General features: G+C 53.1%; 1 protein-coding gene across 1 annotated transcript; it reads right to left on the reverse strand.

Moving 5' to 3' along the window:
• Nucleotides 1-21,942, reverse strand: LOC100522375 (uncharacterized). Its single transcript, XM_021095131.2, has 9 exons — nucleotides 21,836-21,942; nucleotides 20,129-20,224; nucleotides 19,708-19,799; nucleotides 17,287-17,468; nucleotides 10,282-10,433; nucleotides 9,932-10,219; nucleotides 5,148-5,237; nucleotides 3,230-3,327; nucleotides 1-286 (listed from the first exon to the last, which is right to left on the reverse strand). The coding sequence occupies exons 1-9, from the start codon at nucleotides 21,939-21,941 to the stop codon at nucleotides 104-106; spliced, it is 1,287 nt and encodes a 428-aa protein (XP_020950790.2). The 5' UTR covers nucleotide 21,942; the 3' UTR covers nucleotides 1-103.
• Nucleotides 21,943-23,680: the final 1,738 nt, after the last annotated feature.

The following is a 23,680-nucleotide window of genomic DNA, read 5'->3' on the forward strand; positions in this document are numbered from 1 at the left end:
TTTATTTAAGCAGCTGTATTTGGGGGTTTACATCACAGGAGCCCAGCATGCATGGTTTGGGGGTGCCCATTCAAGAGCAGTGGGAAGTGGAGGGTCATGAGACTTAGGAAAGGCAGAAAATGCTGAGGCAGCACAGGGGACATTCCCACGCCTGGATTTCCTGGTACTCTGCAGCAGCCTTCGGAGGGGAGGCGCATCTTGTGCTAGGTTTCGGAGTTTCAGGAGAAGACTTCGGTTCAGAGTCAGAGTCATCCGTTTCCAAGTAAAAGGTGAAGCAAACACTTGGCTGGAAGGGGAGAGAACAGAGAAAAAGGAAGAGAGTCTTACTCCCCTGCGGAGCCCACGATCCCCAGGTGTGGGGGCTGAGCCTATGGAATCAGGGTCAGCCCACCTGGGGCTGAGTCCCTCCGAAGGGGCCACGTACAGCTGGGGATCCTGGGGCAGGAGACCTGGCTTCTGCCTCAGTGTACACTCCTGTATCATGAAATATCAGGAACTGCTCCCGCAGAGGGGAGCATGAGGACTGGACAGGGGGACCCAAGAAATGGAGCTGAAACAATGTTTGCCGCTTAGTGAGAGCTGAAAACCCGGGAGCTGTGACAACTTTGGTTTTGCTAGTTTCTTAAAACCATCTGCTTTCCTAAAAAATTAAATACTTCCTTCCAAGATAAAGCCTCTCCCATGGTACTGGCACTTGGTAAGCGACACGGAGCTGTCGTGGTGTCTAGGAGGACCCTTCTACCTCCCGGTTATCTGGTGCTTAGTCTTCTGCGTGAATGACGTGGCAGGTCCCCTTTAATTCTCATGAAGTGGCCTCTGTCGTTACTTCTCCATCTTCCAGACAAGGACAAGGAGGTGGGGAGCCCCACGAACATGCCCACTCATGACAATGGAGAGATGGGGTGTCAGGGAGTCAGGATTAGGAGTGAGGATGGACCCTTCCCCAGGGACGGACATCTCCCACCATTTACCTGACAAATGCTTATATTCCAGGCCCCACTGTAAGGAAGTATAAATGTGAGCTCACTTTATCCTCATGGTAATTCCCAGGAAGGGTGTTCTTACTGCTCTATTTCACAGGTGAGCAAACTGAGGCACAGAGGAAGCTAAGGTGTGCCCTTAGCTTCACTAGCCTGGCACTCACAGCTGGAGGCTTAGGGTGGACAGGAGGGTTTTGTCACTGCTCAGTGCCCTCACCACGTCAGAACCAATCTTCCCCTATTCCTGGGTTCCTCAGACTCCACGGTAGTGAGCATGTGGGACCAGATGCTTCTTGCAGTGGGGGGAGGGGGCTTGCATTGCAGGGTGTTGAATACCATGCCTGGCCTCTGCCCACAAGGTACCAGAGCATCACCTCTTCAGACGTGACAAGCAGAAATGATCCCAGATGTTGGAGGTGTCCCCTGGGAGGTAAACTACCTCTGGTTGAGAACCACTACCTGATCCTGTGCTTCTGTTCTTGTGGTTGGGAGAAGGTAAGGACCTTCTACCCCACACACTCCATGGCCACGTGACCCAGGCTGACAGATTTAGGGGTTTCCACGCCTCAGCGGATGATGGGTTCAGTCATGGGCACAAGGGCGGAAATGGGCCCATCAGAATGCTCTGTGTTTCTACATTACTTGGTTCATCTACAAATATCTCTCCATGAGTTCTCATTGATTAGTTACATGTAGAAATAACAAATCAGAAAGTATTCAGTGGAGAAATGGGACAAGCATCCTGGCCAAGTGGATCGAAATTCGTATCCCTGATGATGAGAGATGGGCCTGCTGTGTACTGGGATGTGATGTCCTGAGGAAGACATGCCATAACCAAGCTGGTGTTCCAGAGATCATTGCTTACCTGAATCTCATTAATGGGGAAAGGGCAAAAAAGAAAAAAAGAAAAACAAACAACAACAATTAAAAAAAAAAACAATAAACCACGAATATGGAGCAAGGTGTGACTCTGGACTTCAAAATTGTCAGTGCCATAAGAGGCAAAGGAAGCCTGAGGAGATTTTCCAGCTTAAAGAGAACTAAAGGCACATTACAAAGCACCACACCCGGCCCTAGAGGGGATCTTGTGTCGGAGGAAAATGAACAGCAAACAGACCATAGGTAGCAAATTCGCAAATCTGGCATGAGGGCAGTGAGGAGATGAACGTGTGTATTGGGATTAAATGCAGGAAGGTTACCACCCTCCCACACTTGTGAAAGAGAATGTCTAAGTCCATACAGACATACATAATGAGAGGAAACCTGGACAGAGAAAAGGCTTAACAATCGGTGAATGTGTTTATCTTTCTACTGTTTTTGCAAAATCAGAGACTCTTACCTTCTTTTCTAATGAGAAGATTTTTTTGAGTCCTTCCTGGCACTGCGGCAGGCACTAATGGGAAAGGCGTTCTTCCCAGAACCCGAACCCCGCGCCTCCCCGGACTCTGCCCTCCACCTCCCTGGTCCCTTCACAGCCCCTCGCGTCTCCCCTCCTGCCTGCCGGGAACCCCAGAGATGGATCAGACGCCTCATGGCCAAGGCCGAGTCACATGCTCAGCCCCGAACCAATCACAGTGAAGCCGGGGGCATTGCCTGCTCTGATTGGTCAGGTTACACCTGGAGCTGGTTTGAGGCTGGGATCAGATTCATCCCAAGTACGTGGACGCAGGTGTTTCCAGGATAGAACAAGGGTGTTAGCAGAAGGAGGAATGCACTCGGGTGGGCAAAGCCAGAGCTGCCTGCCTCGGCAGGGACCACTCTCTAATTCATTCCTTCATTTCTTCAGCCCGCGTGTATACAATGCCTACCCCTCCTTATATCTGGTCTATGCTGGAGGGATCTGTCACTGAGCAACCAAGGAGGGTCCTGCACTCACAGAACTACTCTAGTAGGGGAGACAGAAGATGGACAATAGATAGAAAATACGCTCTCAGGTAGCATTAGTAATGCAGAAGAAATTCAGCAAGGCCAGGCATTAGCCCCTGATGGATAGGAAGTGTCCAGGTGGAGGCTTCGTGGAGGAGGTGACATTGGAGCAGAGGCTGGAGTTAGGAAAGAGGAGGCAGGAAAGAGGGCAGCATCCTTGAGGAAACCATCCCCCAGAGAATGGGACCACATCCGGGGCGTGGGGCAGACAAAGGAGCAACCAGCCCGCAAAGGATCCACGCTGGGCAGAGAAGGTGGTGCCTGTGCCTGACTATTCAGAGCCCAGGGGCCTCTGGTGGAAGGGAGGTAAGAAGCAGGCTCACCAGGGGACAAACCGGCACCCGTCTGGCTGACATTCTCGCCTTCTTCCTGGAGGACTTCCTTGGGCGACGACGAACCTTAGGTTTCTCAGAAGGCAGCGCTGAGGGAAGAGGAAAGAGTCATGAGACCGTCTTGCCCTGTGAGGCTTGAGAAACTCCGCCGTAATAAAGTGTTTATCGTGAAAAATACTTGGACAAGAGCTAGTATGTGTAGAGTACTTGCCATGTTCCAGGCACTCCTTTGAGTTTTTTTGTTTGTTTGTTTGCTTGTTTGTTTTTTGTCTTTTTGCCTTTTCTAGGGCCGCTCCTGCGGCATATGGAGGTTCCCAAGTTAGGGGTCGAATCGGAGCTGTAGCCACCAGCCTATGTCACAGCCACAGCAACATGGGATCCGAGCCGCATCTGCTACCTACACCACAGCTCACAGCAACACCGGAGCCTTAACCTACGGAGCAAGGCCAGGGATCGAACCTGCAACCTCATCGTTCCTAGTCGGATTCGTTAACCACTGCGCCATGACGGGACCTCCTCTTTTGAGATTTTTAAATGTGAGCAGCTTATTTGGTTGTGCACAATGTCTCTCTGAGATGCCTACCATCATCATCCCACTTTAGAGGTGAGGAAACTGCAGCTCAGAGAGGTTAGGACACTTGCTGGAGGTTGCACAGCAGGGCCTGCAGACCAGCCTGAAATGGTGTCAGGTCCACAGGGAACAGACAGGGAATATGTGGAGACAACGGGGTCCCCTGTGCTCAACAGGAGGGACAGCTGATCTGCAGCTGATAGGGACTGCAGGGGATGCCTCTCCGGGAAATAGCCCAGTTTTCCCAAGAAGACAGATGTCTCCACTCTGAGTGAAATTTCCTCGTATTTCAAAACTGCCAACAAATCTTGACATATTCTTACAAACTCCGACACGGTTGCAGGAAATGAAATTTGGTCTCTCTAGGAAAGACCATTCAACCAAACTCTCCAAACTGCAAATGCACCACCACCACCCCCATGCAGCCATTCCCCCTTTTAAACATTCCCTGGATATACTCCCCAGAGTGCAATATGACCCAACCATAATCCTATTTCTACTTGCCTTTACTGTCATCCTCAAAGACTGGGAATAACTCCCAACACCCACCTTCGGGAACCTGGTTAAATGAATTGGGGTGTAGTATAGACAGACCAGGGAATACTAGGCAGCCAGAAAATAAACCTGGCATCTTGTGGGGAAGGGTCCCTGGAGATGGACGGTGTGCAGAGCAACTTAGGTCAAAGACCCCAAAGCCAGATGGCCAGGGTTCAAACCCCAGCATGAGCTAATTATTCACATGTGTCACCCCCTGAGCTTTCCCACCTGCAAAAGGCAGAGATTACCGTTCCCACCTCCCAGGGTTGTCATGAAGCCTGAGTGTCTGGCTGCTTGGAAAGCACTGGGACTGTGACCGGAACATAGCCAGTGCCAGATCATATCAGAATAAATGAAACAAGACGACAGGGGAAAGGAAAGCGGCATCCGTAGTACCCACAGCAATCAGACATAGACACACAGTTACAGATGCACACACATTCTTGTCTGGCTCAGTGAGCACAGAACATTCTGGAAGACCGGGCAAGAAGCTGGGAAGTAGCTCCCTCTGCTAAGGGTAAGTATTAGCCTGTATCTGTTTTTGCAGTTTTTACAGGCAGCCACAGTTGTGATGAAATACATGGAAAAACACACAACATCCATGGGCTGGTTTGGATGTTGAACCACCATATATCGGATAGAATGACTTAGTGCCCCCAGGGCCCTCCCTCCCTGGGAGGAGCCAGTGGGAGAAGCTGGGGCTGGGGCCAGGCTGCAGGGTCACCCCTTTCCTCCCCCCAGCTGAGTCCTAGAGCCCCCCTCACTCACACCCACTCCCTTTTCCACCCCATGGGTTCTCACCTCTTCTCTCCGGCGGCTTGGTCCTCACCTCCTCCGGTTCCTGGCTCCGGATGGTGCTGAGAGGCAGCATCGTGATGCCACAGGCACCCCCTGTGGGCAGGAGACCAGAGCAGGGAGTGCTTGGGCTGTGCAGCCAGATGGCCGGGGGTGACCCAGCCCTGCCCTCACATGGGGGTGGACACGGGCAGCTATGGCCCCCAAGTCCTCCGGTCCCCCCATCCAAGGGCAAGCGTCGGGTCCCTGAAGGGGCAGCTCAGCCGACCGGGTATCAGAGGGCCTCTGGTGTCTGGCATACAGCAGGCACTCAGTAAGTGCCCTCCTGGCCGGCACTGCCAGGGCCGCATGCCAGCCCTGTCCTAAGGCTCCGGGGCAGCTTGGCCACGTGGTTCAGACCAGCACCGCCCTTGCCTGGCCTGGGCCCCCTTCTGGTCCAGGAGGCTCAGTGACTGCCTCTCAGGGCTGCTGGGAAGGGGAGGGGGCTGCTCGGTGGACCCCTCCCCACAGCCCCTGGGGAGGGGCGGGCCCTGCAGGAGGTGCTTGGCAGCAGGCTCAGCTGTGGGGTCCTGGGACCCTGCCTCCTCCCCAGGTTCACCCCGGGCAGGACTTGGCCCGTGTGTGTGTTGGGGGGCGGATTGGGGGAGATTCCTGCCTGACAGTCAGTGGCTGAGAGGTCTCAGGGGTCAAGTTTGCCAAATTCAACATCATCATACAGTAAATACACAGCAAATGGAAATTTCAATTTCAGATGTACAAATAATTTTTTAGTTTAAGTATGTCCAAACACTTCATGGGACAATCTACATAAAAAAATCTTTTTTTATTTATTTGAGCAAATTGCGTTTAAGTATAGGCAGGTCGCATGAAATGTTTTGGATACACTTACACTAACAGGTAATTCACGGTTTATCTAAAATTCACATTTAAGTAAGCATCCTGTATTTTACCTGCAACCTCCAATTCAGGGGTTACTTAACTTCTTGAGCTGTCGGATTTCCCCACCATAAGAAGGAGGCAATAAATGATTAAACATGAGGATTAGATAAGATGAAGTTCAGGTCAAGGACCTAAAACATGGTCTGACACAGAGTCAGACCTTTTATATGTCGATTCTGATTTTATTATTATTGGTGGAGCATCAGGAGGCCTCGTCCCCCACCTCGTCTCCCACACCGACCTTCCCTGCTTCACTGGACCTTCCAAGCCGGCCTCTGACCCCTGAGCTCCCCCAGTGTCCCTCCCCCACCATTCCTGGCCCTGGCTCTGGGCCAGGTCTGCCAGGGAAGACAATTTTGGAAGAAGAAGATCCCCAGGTCACAGAGCTTCAGGCTCCCGAGCAGCTGAGGCAAGTTGCCTGTTTCAAGTGTGGCTGGGGAACGGGGGCTGGTCCCACAGGACCACAGACCTGCAGGGACCCTGCAGGAAGGCAGTGACCCCCTCGGAGACTCCTGCACCCTCCGATTCTCCATGTCATTCTTCCAAAACCTTTGAGACACCTTTTAGCCCACAGGCCTACTTGGAAAAAAAAAACAAAAAAAAAAAAACAAAAAACCTCAGGCCCACCAGCAAATACACACGCGCGTGGGCACACACGCAGGGCACACACACACACCTGCAGACCCACAAGCGAAAACACAGGTCATTCTCTCCAACACGATTTCTCCCTGGGGCTGACCCTGAGAGCCCACCCCGGTCTCCCCCATTCTCATCACGGAGAAGCTGCCCCTCCTAAGATGACCCCCCCCTTCCCCGTGAGGCTTCCAGGGCCTGGCCTGGCCCCAGCCAGACAAGAGCCCACAGACTCACTGGAGGCTCAAAAGCCCCCTTCCAATCTCCTTCCTGCGCAGCCTCGGCAGACCTCCAACCCCTCTGAAAGGCTCCCCACCCCAAACTGCCCTTCGAACTTCCGGCTGGACGTCTCCAAAATGACTTTCCTGTGTTCTCTTTGGCCAGTTCTGTACCTGATCCCGTGAGCCTCAACCGACCTCTCAGGTGTGAGACTCCCACTCGCCTCCCGCCTCCTCCATCAGACTCCGCAGTCCCCAGGGCTGTCCCTGCCACCCCTAAATCCTTGGGACCAAGACCCAGGCTCCTCCTCCACCTGTTCTGGAGGGAGTTCCCCTAACTCGGGCTCGGGATGCCCTAGCCTCCTCTGTCCCCGCCAGTCTTTGTTCCGCCCAGTGGCCCCAGAAATCCTCAGACCCAGAGCTGCCCCGTGGCTCAGAGCTGCAGATTCTCTTCGCCCTCGGGGGAGAGTCGCACTCTTAAGGGCCTCACCACGTGCGCAGGATGGGGGCTTGGGGGCTCCCAGACAGCAGCTCCTGCGTCCCAAGGCCCTGAACGTGCCCTCGGGGCTGACCCCGCAGCGCCATCCCAAGCTGACAGCGGGGACCCTTCAGAGCTGCAGCCGCAGGACCGACCTCCCCACCCGGATTCTGTCTGGGGCCCTGGGCAGGGGCGGGCTCCCTGCTAATCCCAGGCACCCGCGCAGGGCTGGCTCTGGAGATGCCCCCCGGGCCGCTGTGGACAAACTCAGGAATGAACGGCACTGCATCCCCCAGCAACACGCACAATCCCACCCTCCCCACTCTCAACACAAATCAGGTGTTAAAACAACCTCTGATACCAGCTCAGGCATCAGCGTGTTGGCTGCCATCTCATGATGGGGGAGGGAAGGGGGCCTCTTCCTCCAGGAAGGCCCCCAGCCTCCCCTCACCACTGGCCCCCATCACTCAGGGGTTCCTGCGGGGCTCAGAATCCGTCCCCTCTCCCAGCAGCCCTCCCCCACTGTCCAGGCTGGGCCTCCCAGGGAAAGGCACCGGAGATCATGCTGCAGAGACACAGGAGCCTGGGGACCCCTCAGGGGCGGGTGGGGGACAGGTGGGTCCTACACAATCGTCACACACACAATGACGCCCCCTCCCGCCACTGACCTCCTGCCCAGGACTCACAAGCACACCCCTCCACGCAGGGGGACCCCTTCCAACACTCAGAGACACCCCTCTGGCTTCAGAGTCCCACTTGTTCAAATTAAGACCCACTTGTAGATCCTCACACACACACACAAATGGGCAGCAACACACCCACATGTTCAGCAACACTCGGGCATGTTCACACACACGCACGCACGAACACACACGCTCACACACGCACACAAATGTGCAGACACACAGCTTCAAATACTAGGCACGCCCAGACCCACACCCACTCAGCACACACACATCTGCAGGCTTAAATCTCAAAGGGCCCCCTCCCAGACCCCCAGGCCACCTCGGCCTGACACCCCAGGGTCCACCCCCAGCCTCACCCGGGGCCACCCCCCCAGAGGTTCCCCCTCTCAGATGCCCACTGGGGCTCCCCTCTTGGTCTCCCCTGACTCCTACTCCCAAGGGCTTACTTTAAATCTCAGACTCACTCCCTCAGCCTTGTAGGTCTGCTTGAAAAGCCTGACACCTACTATCAGATCAGACAGACAGACAGACATGCAGAAATTCACCTACAAGCTCGGCAACACCCAGGCATGCACACACACGCGCACACACGCACACGCACACGCACACACACACATGCACACACACACACTGCAGTCACAGACACTCCTGGAAAATCAGAGACACCCCCCCCCCCTCAGCTTGAGGGCCTTTTGGAAACAAGACCAACTCACGGATACACACACATAAACCTGCAGATTCAGATTCACAGAGCTTGAAACAGCAGACAACCCCGGCAGACACACACAGACACACACACACACACGCACACAGTAACTTGTAGAAACATATTTTCAAATGAACATTTTGGGCAGCAGGGCATAAAGACACGCAAACATCTGCAGAGACGTTCTGAAACGGAAAATCATCCTCCAGACCCCGATCCCCTCCGGCTGGCCCTCCAAGCCCACCCTCCGTCCCCCCCAGCCCCCTCCCCCAGCGCCTGCCCCTCCAAGATGCGGGTCCCCCACATGCTCCCAGCCCCCACTCGCAGCCAGGCACCGGCGCGAAAAATCACTGGAGGCTCGGAAACCCTTCTCCAAGCGCCCGGCTCGCGAGCCTCCGCCAGCACCCCCAAAAGCCCCCGGAGGGGCTCCGCGACCCTCCCCGTCCCCCAGACTGCCTCCGGACGCCCCCCAAAATCAGGAGCCTCGGTGCTCCTCGGCCACTTCAGGGACCGGCCCCCATCCCCAACTGACTTCTCCGGTGTCCCGAAGCACCCCTTCCCTCCTGCCCCTCCATCAAACTACACAATCCCCAGGTCTGCCTCTCCTACCTCCTAAAATCTCGGGACCAGGACCCTGCTCCTCTTCCACCTGCCCTGGAAGCAGACCCAGCCATCCCCGAACCCGGATAGCCCAGTCCTCCTCGGTCCCCGCCAGCCTGCTCTCCTCCCAGTGGCCCGAGCGATCCTCGGACCCGATTCGCCCCGCAGCTCAGGAGGGTCTGAGGACTCTGGCCGCCCTCAGGGGAGACGCGAGCTGCTCAAGGGGCTCAGGCGCGCGCGCACCCCTGGGTCTCCGGGGCTCTCCGGCAGCCGCTCCCGCGCCCCATCGCCCAGGACGCACCCGCACAGCCGGGCTCGCGCCGCCGCCCTCCCCGCGGCGACCCCGCCGCGCGTCCCGCCGCCCCCCGCCCCGCACTGCGCACTCGCCCTGATGGCGCAGCCCCTTCGGAGCGGCGGCCGCGAGGCGCACCTCCCGACCCGGGCGCCGGCTCGGCGCGGCGCTCCGGGCCGGGCCGGGCCGGGGGGCGGGCGGAGGGCTTCTCTCCCGCGAGTCTCGCGGGGGTCCTGACCGTGAGCCGGGACCCCCGCAGGGCCGGAAGCCGAGCCAGGAGCCGCCCGCGGGCGCGGCCCCTCCCCTGCCCGCGGGGAAACTCGGGTTGAAAGATGCCGACAGTGCCCTCGAGTCTGAAAAGTTGGGCTGCTGGTTCCGATGTGACTGCCAGGAGGGTATGCGGATTGGGAGTCCTGGTCCTGGCCTTCCTCCCTGACCCCAGCCACCCTGCACCCCTGTCCCTGTCGCGGGGCTTGCCAGGGGGGCCTCGGGGAGCCATCCCCCCCCTCCACCTGCGCCTCCTGCCCTGGACCAGGTCTTCCAGGAGAAGGGAAGCATGGGTTGCCTGGGGAGAGCAGCAGGTCATACTTCTGCGCAGCAGAGGCCGAAGGGCCTGGTTGCCCCGGATCACGGTGGGGGGTCCTGAGGGCTGGGGGCGGGGGGCTGGGCCCCACAGAACCTTCCGACGCACGGCGACTCCAGGCGCATGGCGCTCCCTCTCCCAGACGGCCTCACACTCACTGCCAATTCACCAAGGCTTACATCCAACCCCCAGCCCCTTCCCCTCAACCTTCTGGGCCTATTTGGAATAGTGGAGACCCTCTTGGCAACCGGCACCCAGTTGCAGAAACACGCGCTCGCCTGACACTCTGTGTTAAGGGCGGTCCCTACCCTGACCCCTCACTGGCCAGACCTTCATCAAACCGACTCCCAGAGACAGGAGGTGGGAAATGGGTCATTAGTGCAGGTAGAAAGACCCCTGCAGAAATTCCGAGTTTAATACCCTCAAGAAAGGGCAAACCGAGGCAGGAGAGCAGTGGTCTCTGCAAGACTGCTGGAACCACCAGCAGAATAAATAAGACGTGGGCAAGAGTCTGACTTCCTTTCTTCCAGCCCCACCAAGTTCCCACCAAGTTCCCACCTCAGAGTAATCCCTGCTAGCGTTCAGTGATTTCTTACATATTTATTTGTTGAAAATTTCTCATCTGCGCCTTCAGAGATAGAGGTTTATTTATTCATTTGCATGCTCAATCATATTTTAATGTATGTTTAATTACACATGCACATGCATGTGTATATAAATAAATATATTTTATCTGCCACTAGCCATCTGTTTTTTTTTAACACAAATGGTATCTTATGATATGCACCCTTGCTTCTGTTCTCTTTTTTTAAACTAATGAAATCTTGCTGTATCAGTATATACAGAACTGCCTCATTCTTTTTTTTTTTTTTTGGCCACGCCCTTGGCGTGTGGAAGTTCCTGGGCCAGGGATCAAACCCAAGCCACAGCAGTAACAACTGCTGGATCCTTAAACTAGTGAGCCACCAGGGAAATCCCTGCCTCTTTCTTTTCAACAGTGGTAGACTATTCGCCTGCATGATGACTTGGCCATAAGGTGTTTAACCCAGTCTCCTAAGGATGGACACTTGGGTGGCTTCTACAGACACTACTGGAATGCCTTTTCTGGCAAATATGTCACTATACACAACTGGAAGTTTATCAGCACACGTTTAAGAACAGAAAGGGTTGCATCAGAGTATATGCCTGCTTTGGGTTCCCTGGTCGCTCAGTAGATTAAGGACCTGGCATTGTTACTGCTGTGGGTCAGAGTCCACAATCTGTCATTGTTACTGCTGTGGGCCAAAATAAATAAAAATAAAAATAAAAATAAATAATTAGTATATGTGCATTTCAAATTATGAGCAGCTATTGCCAAACTGACCTCCACAAAAAGTACCAGGTGAAACTCCAACTAAATGCATCTGGAGAGGCCGAGTCAGCATGTGAACATGTTTTTTAATCTTTACCAACTTCTGGTGAGAACAGGGTCACAAGCAGGTTCATTTCTTTACGGTGAATTATCTTTTCATCTATCTTGCCAATTTTTGATTGGGTCATCAGTCTTTTCTCATCTCTTTGTAAGATTTCTTTACATGTTAAGGATACCGACCTTTTCTCTGTCATGTGTACTGAAAATACTTTGGGTCAGTTTGCTCTTCTAATTCTGACCTTGTTTATGCTGCCAGTAAAAGGTGTTGGAATAAATGAAAGAGTCACTTAATGGACCATCACATTCCAAATATGACCTGCAGATCAGAACTCACTGAGCAGTGCTAGACTCCTGGACCTGAGGGAAGGGGCGAATATTAAGGCGATTTTTTAAAAAACAGACAGACAGTAAGGTCAATATTTGTAGATTTAATGCACACTCCCTGCACTGGCCGACACTTCCTTGATTTTAATCCAACTTAACCAAAGTAAAACCCTCCCGAGCCTCGGTCTTCTCACCTATAAACTGGGATCGTATTAGTTCCTGCCTCACAGGACTCTGGGGATGGTAAGTGAGGCCATCCATGCAGAGTGCTCAGCACATACCTGACAGGTGGAATGTGCCCAGAGAGGGTCGCATTCACCTGACTGTACCAGTATCCAATTGGTTAATCTGCCCCAGGCAGAGGCGGTGTCCTGGGCAGGGTACTGGCCACCCCTGAGTCTCCAAAGGCCCAGGGAACCTCCCGAGGAGCCCAGAGGGTCTGCAAGGCTCTCTTGTGAGAGGCTCCCTTTGGCTGTGCTCATTCCGTCCCTCTCAGCACCGAGCCCACACCCTCACTTCCTGGGGGCTTCACTGTGGGACAACCTGATACCCCAAGACACCCAATCAGTCCTGAGACAGAACCTTCTGTGGCCACGGACATGCTCTCTATCTGCCCCATCCAGTATGGTGCCCACTGCCCACATCTGGCCACTGAAGTGTGGCTGGAGCAGCTGAGAAACTGTTTGGAATTTTATGTTTAATTGGTTTACATTGAAAGGTCTTTTTGACAAAAACTTTCTAATAAACTTCAAATCATATCACTGAACTGAGTCAAAAAGGAAAGAATTTCTTTTTTTTTCTTTTTTCTTTCTTTCTTTCTTTTTTTTTTTATGGCCACACCCACAGCACATGGAAGTTCCTCAATGCCACAGCCATGGCAACGCTAGATCTGAGCCCCATCTGCAACTGACACCACAGCTTGCACCAACGCCAGATCCTTAACCCACTGAGCAAGGCCAGGGATCGAACCTGCATCCTCATGGAGACATTAGGTCCTTAACCTGCTGAGCCACAATAGGAACTCTAGAGAGGAAAGCATTCTAATGGAAAACTGAGGCTTCATACACTGTGTTAACAGAAGATCAAAATCAAAAGGGATTAGTTACATAGGACTCAGTGAGTGGATGAATGCGGTGTTAATTTTTTAAGGCTTTTTGTCTGAAATATGGTTTTTAATCTTTGTTTTCCAGGTATGAGGGAACATTTCCCTTTCAGCTAATTATAGTGGCAATTTAGTAAGTTATACCTCTGTAAGCAGAATCAAAACATTTATCTTTTCTCTCTCCCTGATGCTTCCAGAATTTGGAAACTCTTACTATTCTTATTTTTATGGCAATAGAGTCACTTGCATACGTTCTACAAGGATCTAGTCTCCTCATAACAGGACATAATTGGAAACATTTGCTCTGTTACCATGGCTTTGGCTGGCATGTCATACTTAAGAACATGCAAAGAATTGGATATGACCAGACAAGTTTAAAGATCCAAGGTGGATTTTATGGAGCCAGCAGCTCCCTGGAAAAATAACCTGGAACCTTGCTCCAGAGTTCCCGGTGACATGAGCAGGTAAATTAGGAAGGGCACCTCCTGACAGGCACAGAATCTCAAGCTATGTTGGAGACCCTGAGACAAGACGAAACCACCCAAGTCCTCTGCGTGGCTTTCCTGGACTAAGAGGCCTCTCATCGATTCAATCTGAGATTCTTTTTTTCCTTTTCCTTTCTCTTTTTACAGCCACACCTGTGGCATATGGATGTTCCCGGGCTAGGGGTCTAAGTGGAGCTGCCGCCATGGCAACACCACATGCATGTCGCATCTGTGATCTACACCGCAGCTTGCAGCAACCGCTGGATCCTGGACCCACTGCGTGAGGCCAAGAATTGAACCCACATCCTCGTGGACACTATGTCAGGTTCTTAACCCACTGAGCTGCAACAGGAACATTTCAATTGGAGAGTCTTTATACATAAGTTCCAGCAGAGCCAATTATAAAAATCAAATGTGGTCAATTACACTTAAATAAAAAAATCAGGCCATACTTACTGAAAGCAGACTTATTTCTCAAACAATTAGTCTTGACTGGGCTACACTGGTCAGGAAGGAGGGTAATTTTAGAGAAAAAATTATGTTTCGGTGCATATTAAGTTCTAGTGTTTTTAATGGTATTTGAAGTTTTATGTTTACTGCCTAAGACTCACTTCTTGAATGGTTCCTTGTTGCTATGGCACGTTAAAGTTTAGTGGAACCATTAAAGGGACTGCCTAAGTTTGTTTCTGAAGCTTATCCCAATAACTTATCTTCGTATGAAGAATGGATGCCCCATGACCTGTGACCAGGGGGTTATCCTTACTGGAAAAGGCATCATTTAAAGCACTCTCTCTACCCCAGACGGAAGAACGCTTATACCACCTCATACCCAGTGAAACTAAAGAGCATTGACTATTGGATCCGATTTACCCCTTAGAAAGAGCCCTGCAGCTGACGGATCTTGGGAAAAGACTGTTGATCTCCAACTCACCTTAAAACAATGCTCAAACACAGGAGAAATTAAACTCGGGCGAAAAGCAGGTGGCATCCACGTAATCAGCTATTCCGAGGTGCGAGACTTGACCCTGTATGATTATTTCTCCTGTTTTTTGATTGTGGGGATGTTTGCATGTGAATGAAATGTGTTTCTATCATGAGCACAATCCGAGGCAGAGTTTAAAAATTACCCCGGTGGTTGGCTTTATGATCCATTATGGACACCCAGCACCACTAGTTTACTTTGGTGGATTTCTCCTCTCCCAGGCTCTAATTGGATGGCCTATGAGAAATTTATTCTAGAAGAAAAGAGCTATACTTCTGCTGGAGCCGTTATTTTTTTAATTGAAATGCAGTTGCTTTATAATATTATATTAGTTTTGGGTGAACAACAGAGTGATTCAATAGTTTTATAGATTCTCCTCCATTTGCAGTTATTAAAAAGTAACGGCTGTGTTTCTCTGTGCTGTACAGTACATTCTTGTTGTTTACTTATTTCATACACTTGTTTTTACTTATGTCTCCTCATCCCTACTCCTACCTTGCCCCTCCTCCCCCAGGGGCAACCCTAGCTTATTCTCTACATCTGCGAGTCTGTTGCTATTTTGTTACATTCATTTGTTTGTTTTATTGCTTAGGGTCCACCTATAATAGTATAGAGTATTTGTCTTTTTCTGCCTCATTTATTTCTCTAAGCTTAAGACCTTCCAGGTCCACCCAGATTGTTGCAAACAGCGGGATTTCATTCTTTTTATGGCTGCGCGGTGTTCATTTTCAGGTTAGTGCAATGCCAATACATAATTTCTCTTAATGATTGATAAGCATTGCACAGGGACGAGGGACCTGGTATATACTGTGCTGCAGCTAATGGAAGTGCTTGCCGTAAAGATGCACTTATGTCCCTACTAAGACTGCTAGGCAGGTTACTTGCATTCTGCCTCCTCACAAGACTGTCGTTTCTTGCATTAAGAATTGTGTGACTGAGCCTCCAATAAATATCATGATGACTAGAGCAAATTCCTAGTTCTGTGGGAAATCAAGGATGGCAACAGAGTGACTGCAGGTCTGGGAAGAAGCAACAGGAGGAAATCACTTCCCGGACCTCAACAGTCGAGTAAGGTGGGAGGGGCAGAGATGTTTAAGGCGACTGTTAACAGAGCCTCGTCCACAAACAGCACTTTGAATGGCTTATGAATTAAATCCGCAGCTGACCTAGGAACAAACCTTATGAGCACCACAGTAGAAACTGGGTAAGAAATGCCTCCCAAACCTTGGTTGCATCTATTGCCAAGAAGAAGGCACTGCCAGCAAAAGAAGGTAGCTGCCCCATCCAATTCTGCAGACTTCACAGTGGTGGCTGATCTACACCCCCCCCCCAAAAGGAACTGAGGGGACGATCAGGAGGAGGCGACCCAGGGTCTGGGAAGACAGGCAGGACAGGCGTTTTCACGAGAAAATTTTAAGAACCAATATTCTTGTATCTCCTCCTACTGAGAAAAGCACTGAAGCTTTTACCACGGTGTGTGCTTCTCTGCATGGACACCTTCTCCACCACCACATGGAAGCCCACCACCTACCCATCTCCTCCGAGCCGTTGCTCGGTGCTGTCAGAAAGCCTGGCTCCTGGGCTGTGTTCCTCAGTGAGTCCCCCTCTAAAACGGAAACTCATAGCTCTCATGCTGTGTGTTGTTATTTATCTCCACAAGTGCTGTGGATTCTGCTGCTGTTGCTGTAAGTGGCATTACTGTGGCTATACGTGCACATGCAAAGTACATATGCATTACCTGAACAGGTGAGTGGATGCTCTGAGGGCTGGAAGAGGCTCACACAGGTGTAAGGCCATCTGGGAACCTCCCAGGTCCCCATCTGTGAGGGAGAGACCAGGATGGTTCAGGGCACAGACTCTGGAGCCGGCCTGCCTGGGTTTGGACCTTGGCTTGGCTACTTAGGATCTGTGTGACCTGAAGTAAGTGACATGAGCTCTCTGTGCCTCTGTTCTCTCAGCTCAGAAAAATATAATAAGAACCCATCCCATGGTTGTGAGGATGAAGTGGCTCAAAAGGGGTAAAGAAATTAGTTCAGTGCCTACCACGTGGTCCCTGCTAAAGAAATGTTCGTTATTCTAATTAATCGTGTAAATATGGAGGGAATCCTACTCAATGGGAGACAGATACCAAACTGAAGAGTCAACTTATTCTCGCATGTAGTCATCACAGCCTGGTGCTTGGGGTGAGTTAACATAACAGACCAGGTCGATGGTGGACACAATATCCAGTCTCCTTTGCTGTAACAACAGAAGCTGTTAGGTGAGCACATGATTGCCCAGCTAAGGACTACACTTCCCAGCATCTCTTGCAGCTAGATGTGGTCATGTGACTGTGTTCTAGCCAATGAGGGTAGAGGAAAAGTGATGTGGGCATCTTGCAGGAGTTGCCCTTTGAAGGACTCAAGTGTGTCTTCCCCTTCCCTCCTCCCCTCCTGCCCATGACCCAGGAAGTGGACTGGATGTGGGGGTGAGCCCTCCCCAGACACATGGCACAGAGCATCAGGACCCAAGGATCCAGGCTGCCCAGCTCCACAGGATGGCAACCCCCGGGCCCTGGGGATTTTACACACAGACCACCACCACGAGAGAGACATCAATTTCAGCCAATTTAAGTGTCTGTATTTTGGGATTTTACACCACAGTGGCCCAGCATGCACGTTTCAGGAGAGCGTGGTGTAGAGCAGGAAGCAGAGGGATGTCAGGTATTAGGAAAGGCAGAGGATGCTGAGGCAGCACAGGGGACATTCCCACGTCTGGACTTCCTGATACTCCTCACCAGGCTTCGAAGGGGAGGCGCCATCTGAACCAGGTTTCCAAGTTTCAGGAGGAGACTGCGGATCAGAGTCAGAGTCATCCGTTTCCAAGTAATAGGCGAAGCAAACAGTTGGCTTAAAGCAAAGAGAAGAGAGAAGAAAGGGGAGCACGTTACTGCTGAGGGTGGAGCCCACTCTCCACAGGGTGGGAGCGGCTGGACTCAGAGCGAATCTACCTGGGGCTGAGTTCCTTCCGAAGGGGCCATGTACAGCTGGGGGTCCTGGGGCAGGAGACCTGGCCTTCTGCCTCAGTGTACACTCCTGTATCATGGAATATCAAGAACTGCTCCCACAGAGGGGAGCATGAGGACTGGACAGGGGACCCAAGAAATGGAGCTTAAACAATGTTGGCTGCTTAGTGAGAGGGTTTGGCTTCCCCTCGGTGCCTTCACAAAACCATCCTTCCCCTATTCCCAGGGTTCTTCGTCACGGACAGTTGGGGTCCAGATCCTTCCCTGAAGGGACAGGCATCCTGTGCATTTCAGGATGTTGAGCACTGTCCCTGGCCTCTGCCCACAAGGTACCTGCAGCTTCAGCCCTTCCGGTGTAACACCCCAAAATGTTGCCAGACATTGAGGGTGTCCCCTGGAGGATAAACTGCCTCTGGCTGAGAATCACTGCCTGACCCCATGCTCCTGTTCTCCTGAGTGGGGAAAGTTAGGGACCTTCTACCCCCCACACTCCATGGCTGTGGGACCCAGGCTGAGCGTTTAGGATTCTCCATGCCCGCAGCTGATGATGGGGTCAGTTGTGGGCACAGGGCCTGAAATGGACCAATCAGAGTGCTCTCTGCTTCTGGGTTCCTTGGTCCATCTGCGAGTGTCTCCCCAGGGATTTCTTATGAGTCAATTGCATCAATAAAACAAAAATGAGAGAGATTATGCAGTGGAGGAATGGGACAAGCATCTTGGCCATGTGGATCAAAACTCCCGTCACCAACGATGGCAGACAGACCTCATGTGCCTCTAGACGGGACGTCCTGAGAAGTTGTGGGATCACTTAGGTGGTACTCCAGACATCACAGCTACCCTGAGTCTCACTCCACAGGGAGATGGTAAAACAAACAAACAAAGAACGAAAAACAATACGCTAGTAAAGGGAGGGATGACTCTGATCTTTAAAACTGTGAGAGCAGTAAGAGGCAAAGAAACGTTGGAGAAATTTTTCCAGATTAAGGAGAACTAAAGACACATTACTAAGAACAATAGCCCAGAATGGGGAAAAGAATGAAAAGAAGAGAGTATGTAGCCAATTCGCAAAGTAGGAATTTAGATAAAGATTAGATCAAAGTGTGTATCAGGGATAAAAGCTCATAGGTTACAGGAGTCTCAGAGTTATGCAGGAGAATATTCACTATCTTAGGTGCTAAAAACTGAGGAATATATATGTCTATCCATCTGCACATACACATTAAGGAGATAAAGCGAACAGCAAACATGTTAACAACTGCAGAGTTTTGTAAAATCTGTAACTCTTACCTTCTTCTCTAATAAGAAGAATTTTTTTTAGAGTCCTCCCTGGCACTGCTGTGGACATAGGAAAGATGTTCTGGCCGGCATCCCAACCCTGTGCCTGCCCCGACACCCCCGAGATAGAGACGTCGCCTCACTGGCCAAGGCTGTGTCACATGCCCAGCCCTGAACCAATCACGGTGAATCCAGGCCTCGCCTGCTCTGTGGTCAGGGGCACAGCTGGAGCTGGTTTGAGGACGGGGTCAGATCCACCCTAAGCACACGCAGACAGGTGTCCCCCAAGAAAAATCAGAGGTGTTAGCAGAAAAAGGAAGAACGGATCCAGGTGAGCAAGGCCACAGCTGCCTGCCTCCGCAGGGACCACTCCCTAATTCATTCCTTCGTTTATTCAGCCCACGTGCATACAGCGCCTGCCCTTCCTGTCATCTGTCACCTGCTGAGGGATGTGTCACTGAACAATAGAGACGGTTCCTGCCTCCACAGAACTACTCTAGTGGGGGAGACAGATGATAAACAAATACCAGACATGCTCTCAGGTAGCAATCATTACGCTGAAGAAACCTCAGCAAGGAAAGGGGTTAGTGAGGGATGGGGAAGAAGGGTCCAGGGAAGGCTTCCTGGAGGAGGTGACACGGAAGCAGAGGCAGGAATGAGGAAAGAGAGGGGGGCAGGAAAGCAGGAAATGTCTCTAAGAAAAACATCCCCCAAGAGATGGAGCCACATCCTGGGGAACAAGGGGGACCCAGCCACCCAAGGGTCTCTCGGGGCAGAGGGGGTGGTGGATGTGCCTGACCTCTCAGAACCCAGGGCTTCTGGCCAAGGGAGGAAACAGGCAGGCTCACCACAGGGCAGATCGGCAGGAGTTTGACTGACATCCTTCCCTCCTTTTTGGAGGAGTTGTTCGGCGGCTCATCCGGCTTCTCAGAAGGCAGGGCTGAGGGAAGACAAAAGAAGCATGAGACCCTCGGAGGCTTGAGAAACTCAAAAATAACACAATCCTCATCATGAAACCACTGACAAGACCTAGCATGGGGAGGACTTGCTATGTGCCAGGCGTGCTTTCCAGATTTTAAATGGAAGGAGCGTATGTGGCTGTTGATGGCGACTCTCTGAGATGCCAGCGGGCATCACTGCATTGTAAGATGAGGAAGAGCCAGGGGAGAAGCCGGGGCCAATCTGCAGGGCCACCCCTTCCCCCCAGCCCAGCCCTGGAGACCCTCCCCACTCCCCCCGCCCACAGCTTTCCACCCAGGGGTCTCTCACCTCCTTTCTCAGGCGGCTTGGTCTTCACCTCCTCGGTGGGGATGTCCTTGCCCTCGATGGTGCTGAGAGGCAGCATCATGACACGACAGGCCTTCCCTGTGGGCAGGAGACCAGGGCAGGGAGTGCCTGGGCTGAGCAGCCAGATGGCCGGGGGTGACCCAGCCCTGCCCTCACATGGGGGTGGACACGGGCAGCTATGGCCCCCAAGTCCTCCGGTCCCCCCATCCAAGGGCAAGCGTCGGGTCCCTGAAGGGGCAGCTCAGCGGACCGGGTATCAGAGGGCCTCTGGTGTCTGGCATACAGCAGGCACTCAGTAAGTGCCCTCCTGGCCGGCACTGCCAGGGCCGCATGCCAGCCCTGTCCTAAGGCTCCGGGGCAGCTTGGCCACATGGTTCAGACCAGCACCTCCCCTGCCTGGCCTGGGCCCCCTTCTGGTCCAGGAGGCTCAGTGACTGCCTCTCAGGGCTGCTGGGAAGGGGAGGGGGCTGCTCGGTGGACCCCTCCCCACAGCCCCTGGGGAGGGGCGGGCCCTGCAGGAGGTGCTTGGCAGCAGGCTCAGCTGTGGGGTCCTGGGACCCTGCCTCCTCCCCAGGTTCACCCCGGGCAGGACTTGGCCAGTGTATGTGTGGGGAGGGGGGGATTGGAGGGATTCCTGCCTGACAGTCAGTGGCTGAGAGGTCTCAGGGGTCAAGTTTGCCAGACTGAACATCAACTTTTTTTTTTTTTTTTTTTTTTTTTTGTCTTTTTGCTATTTCTTGGGCTGCTCCCGAAGCATATGGAGGTTCCCGGGCTAGGGGTTGAATCGGAGCTGTAGCTGCCAGCCTACGCCAGAGCCACAGCAACGCAGGATCTGAGCCGCGTCTGCAACCTACATCACAGCTCACGGCAACGCCGGATCGTTAACCCACTGAGCAAAGGCAGGGACCGAACCCGCAACCTCATGGTTCCTAGTCGGATTCGTTAACCACTGCGCCATGACGGGAACTCCTGAACATCAACATTTTAACAAATACACAACAAACTGGAATTTGCTCTCCCAGCACAGCCCCCAGCCTCTCTGGGCAGCCATGCCAGTGTGCAGAATCACTGCAGGCTCAATTCACTTGCCCAAGCATCCTTCTCTATGCTGATCATAAGTGTCTTCTGGGGCCCCCCAAAGTCTCTGGGAGGGCTCCCCACCCCCCTCCCTAGTGTCCCTCTGGACCCTAACCAAAATCATTTCCTATGTTCATTTTGGCCAATTCTGTACTGGGCCCCCTGACACCCAAACGACCTCTCCAGTGTCCTCCGTGCCCTCCTCAACTCCTGCCTCCTCCATCAAACTAGGACGTCCCCAGGACTGTCCCTCCTGCGCCCTAAAACCCCGCCTTCTCCTCCGCCCTCTGGACGGAGTCCCAACCATCCCGAACTCCGAACTCCTCTGCCTCCTCTGTCCCCTCAACTCTCCTCACAGTGGCCAGAAAATCCTGGGACCCAGAGCTGCCCTGTGGCTCAGGAGGGTCTGAGGATTCTCTTCGCCCTCAGAGGAGACGAGGGACCCTTGGGGTTCCGGCGTGCGCAGGCGCACCATCGGCCTCAGGGGCTCCCAGGCAGCAGCTCTTGTGCCCCATTGCCCTCCCGGCCCTGAGCCTGCAGCCCCAGCCGGTTGACTGGCCCCAAACTGACCCCCACCCTTCAGAGCTGGGGCTGCAGGATTGACCTCCCAACCTGGGTTCCGTCTGGGAGCACAGGAGCGGCCGGACTTCCTCAGGGCCCTGTCCTTGGCGCTGCCCCGGGCCGCTGTGGACAAACTCAGGAATGAACGGCACTGCATCCCCCAGCAACACGCACAATCCCACCCTCCCCACTCTCAACACAAATCAGGTGTTAAAACAACCTCTGATACCAGCTCAGGCATCAGCGTGTTGGCTGCCATCTTATGATGGGGGAGGGAAGGGGGCCTCTTCCTCCAGGAAGGCCCCCAGCCTCCCCTCACCACTGGCCCCCATCACTCAGGGGTTCCTGCGGGGCTCAGAATCCGTCCCCTCTCCCAGCAGCCCTCCCCCACTGTCCAGGCTGGGCCTCCCAGGGAAAGGCACCGGAGATCATGCTGCAGAGACACAGGAGCCTGGGGACCCCTCAGGGGCGGGTGGGGGACAGGTGGGTCCTACACAATCGTCACACACACAATGACGCCCCCTCCCGCCACTGACCTCCTGCCCAGGACTCACAAGCACACCCCTCCACGCAGGGGGACCCCTTCCAACACTCAGAGACACCCCTCTGGCTTCAGAGTCCCACTTGTTCAAATTAAGACCCACTTGTAGATCCTCACACACACACACACAAATGGGCAGCAACACACCCACATGTTCAGCAACACTCGGGCATGTTCACACACACGCACGCACGAACACACACACTCACACACGCACACAAATGTGCAGACACACAGCTTCAAATACTAGGCACGCCCAGACCCACACCCACTCAGCACACACACATCTGCAGGCTTAAATCTCAAAGGGCCCCCTCCCAGACCCCCAGGCCACCTCGGCCTGACACCCCAGGGTCCACCCCCAGCCTCACCCGGGGCCACCCCCCCAGAGGTTCCCCCTCTCAGATGCCCACTGGGGCTCCCCTCTTGGTCTCCCCTGACTCCTACTCCCAAGGGCTTACTTTAAATCTCAGACTCACTCCCTCAGCCTTGTAGGTCTGCTTGAAAAGCCTGACACCTACTATCAGATCAGACAGACAGACAGACATGCAGAAATTCACCTACAAGCTCGGCAACACCCAGGCATGCACACACACACGCACACGCACACGCACACACACACATGCACACACACACACTGCAGTCACAGACACTCCTGGAAAATCAGAGACACCCCCCTCAGCTTGAGGGCCTTTTAAAAACAAAAAAAACCACTTGCTCCTCCACAAAAAAACAGATTCACACTTCAAACAGCAGGTAAACCACACAGACACACACACAAACTTGTGGAAAAATGCATATTTTCAGATAAACGCATTGGTCACCAGGGTATAAACACACAAATATGTCTTCAGCCACATCTCAAAACTCAAAATCACCCTCAGGACACAGGAAGCCCTCTGGCTGACCCCCCTGGGCCCACCCCAGAGTCTCAGCCAGGACCCACCACCCAGAGGCACCCCTCCCGCTCTCACATGTAAGCCTTGTTCTGTTCCCAGCCCCCACCCACAGCGGGGCACCTGCCAGCAGAATCCCTGAGCCATTCTCCAAGAGCCCTTCTCACTCACGAAACTTCATGTGCCTCCTCTGCCAACCCTCAAACGCCTCCTGAGAGGCTCTCCGCAGACAATGTGCCCCAAACTGCCTCGTCCATGCCCCAGCAGGCCAAGTTCATAACTTGTCCCCCTTACTCCCAACTGACCTCAGTGCCCCGAGGCCCCCCAATACTGCCTGCAGCCTCCATCAAATCAGCATGCCCCTCACATAGTTAAGACGTGAGCTGCCCAATTTTAGACCCATGATCAGACTCTGCTGCAATCACACACCCACACAGACACACACCTAAGTACCCACAA

This window comes from Sus scrofa, chromosome 6 (genome assembly GCF_054392235.1).
Source record: "Sus scrofa isolate SSC_HxYL_T2T_F1_AM1 chromosome 6, Sscrofa_HxYL_maternal_Yorkshire_Landrace_v2.0, whole genome shotgun sequence".
NCBI lineage: Eukaryota > Metazoa > Chordata > Mammalia > Artiodactyla > Suidae > Sus > Sus scrofa.

Bases quoted from the DNA above. Each gene is read 5' to 3' on its own strand.
- LOC100522375 (XM_021095131.2), bottom strand. From the start codon at position 21,941: ATGCAGTGCCGTTCATTCCTGAGTTTGTCCACAGCGGCCCGGGGCAGC. The intron at 10,434-17,286 runs ATACCTGACATC...GTGAATTGGCAG, and splicing joins AGCATCCTCTGCCTTTCCTA to TGAGTGTGAGGCCGTCTGGG. The intron at 5,238-9,931 runs GTCAGGACCCCC...TCCTGCCCACAG, and splicing joins TGCGGGGGTCCCGGCTCACG to GGGGTGCCTGTGGCATCACG.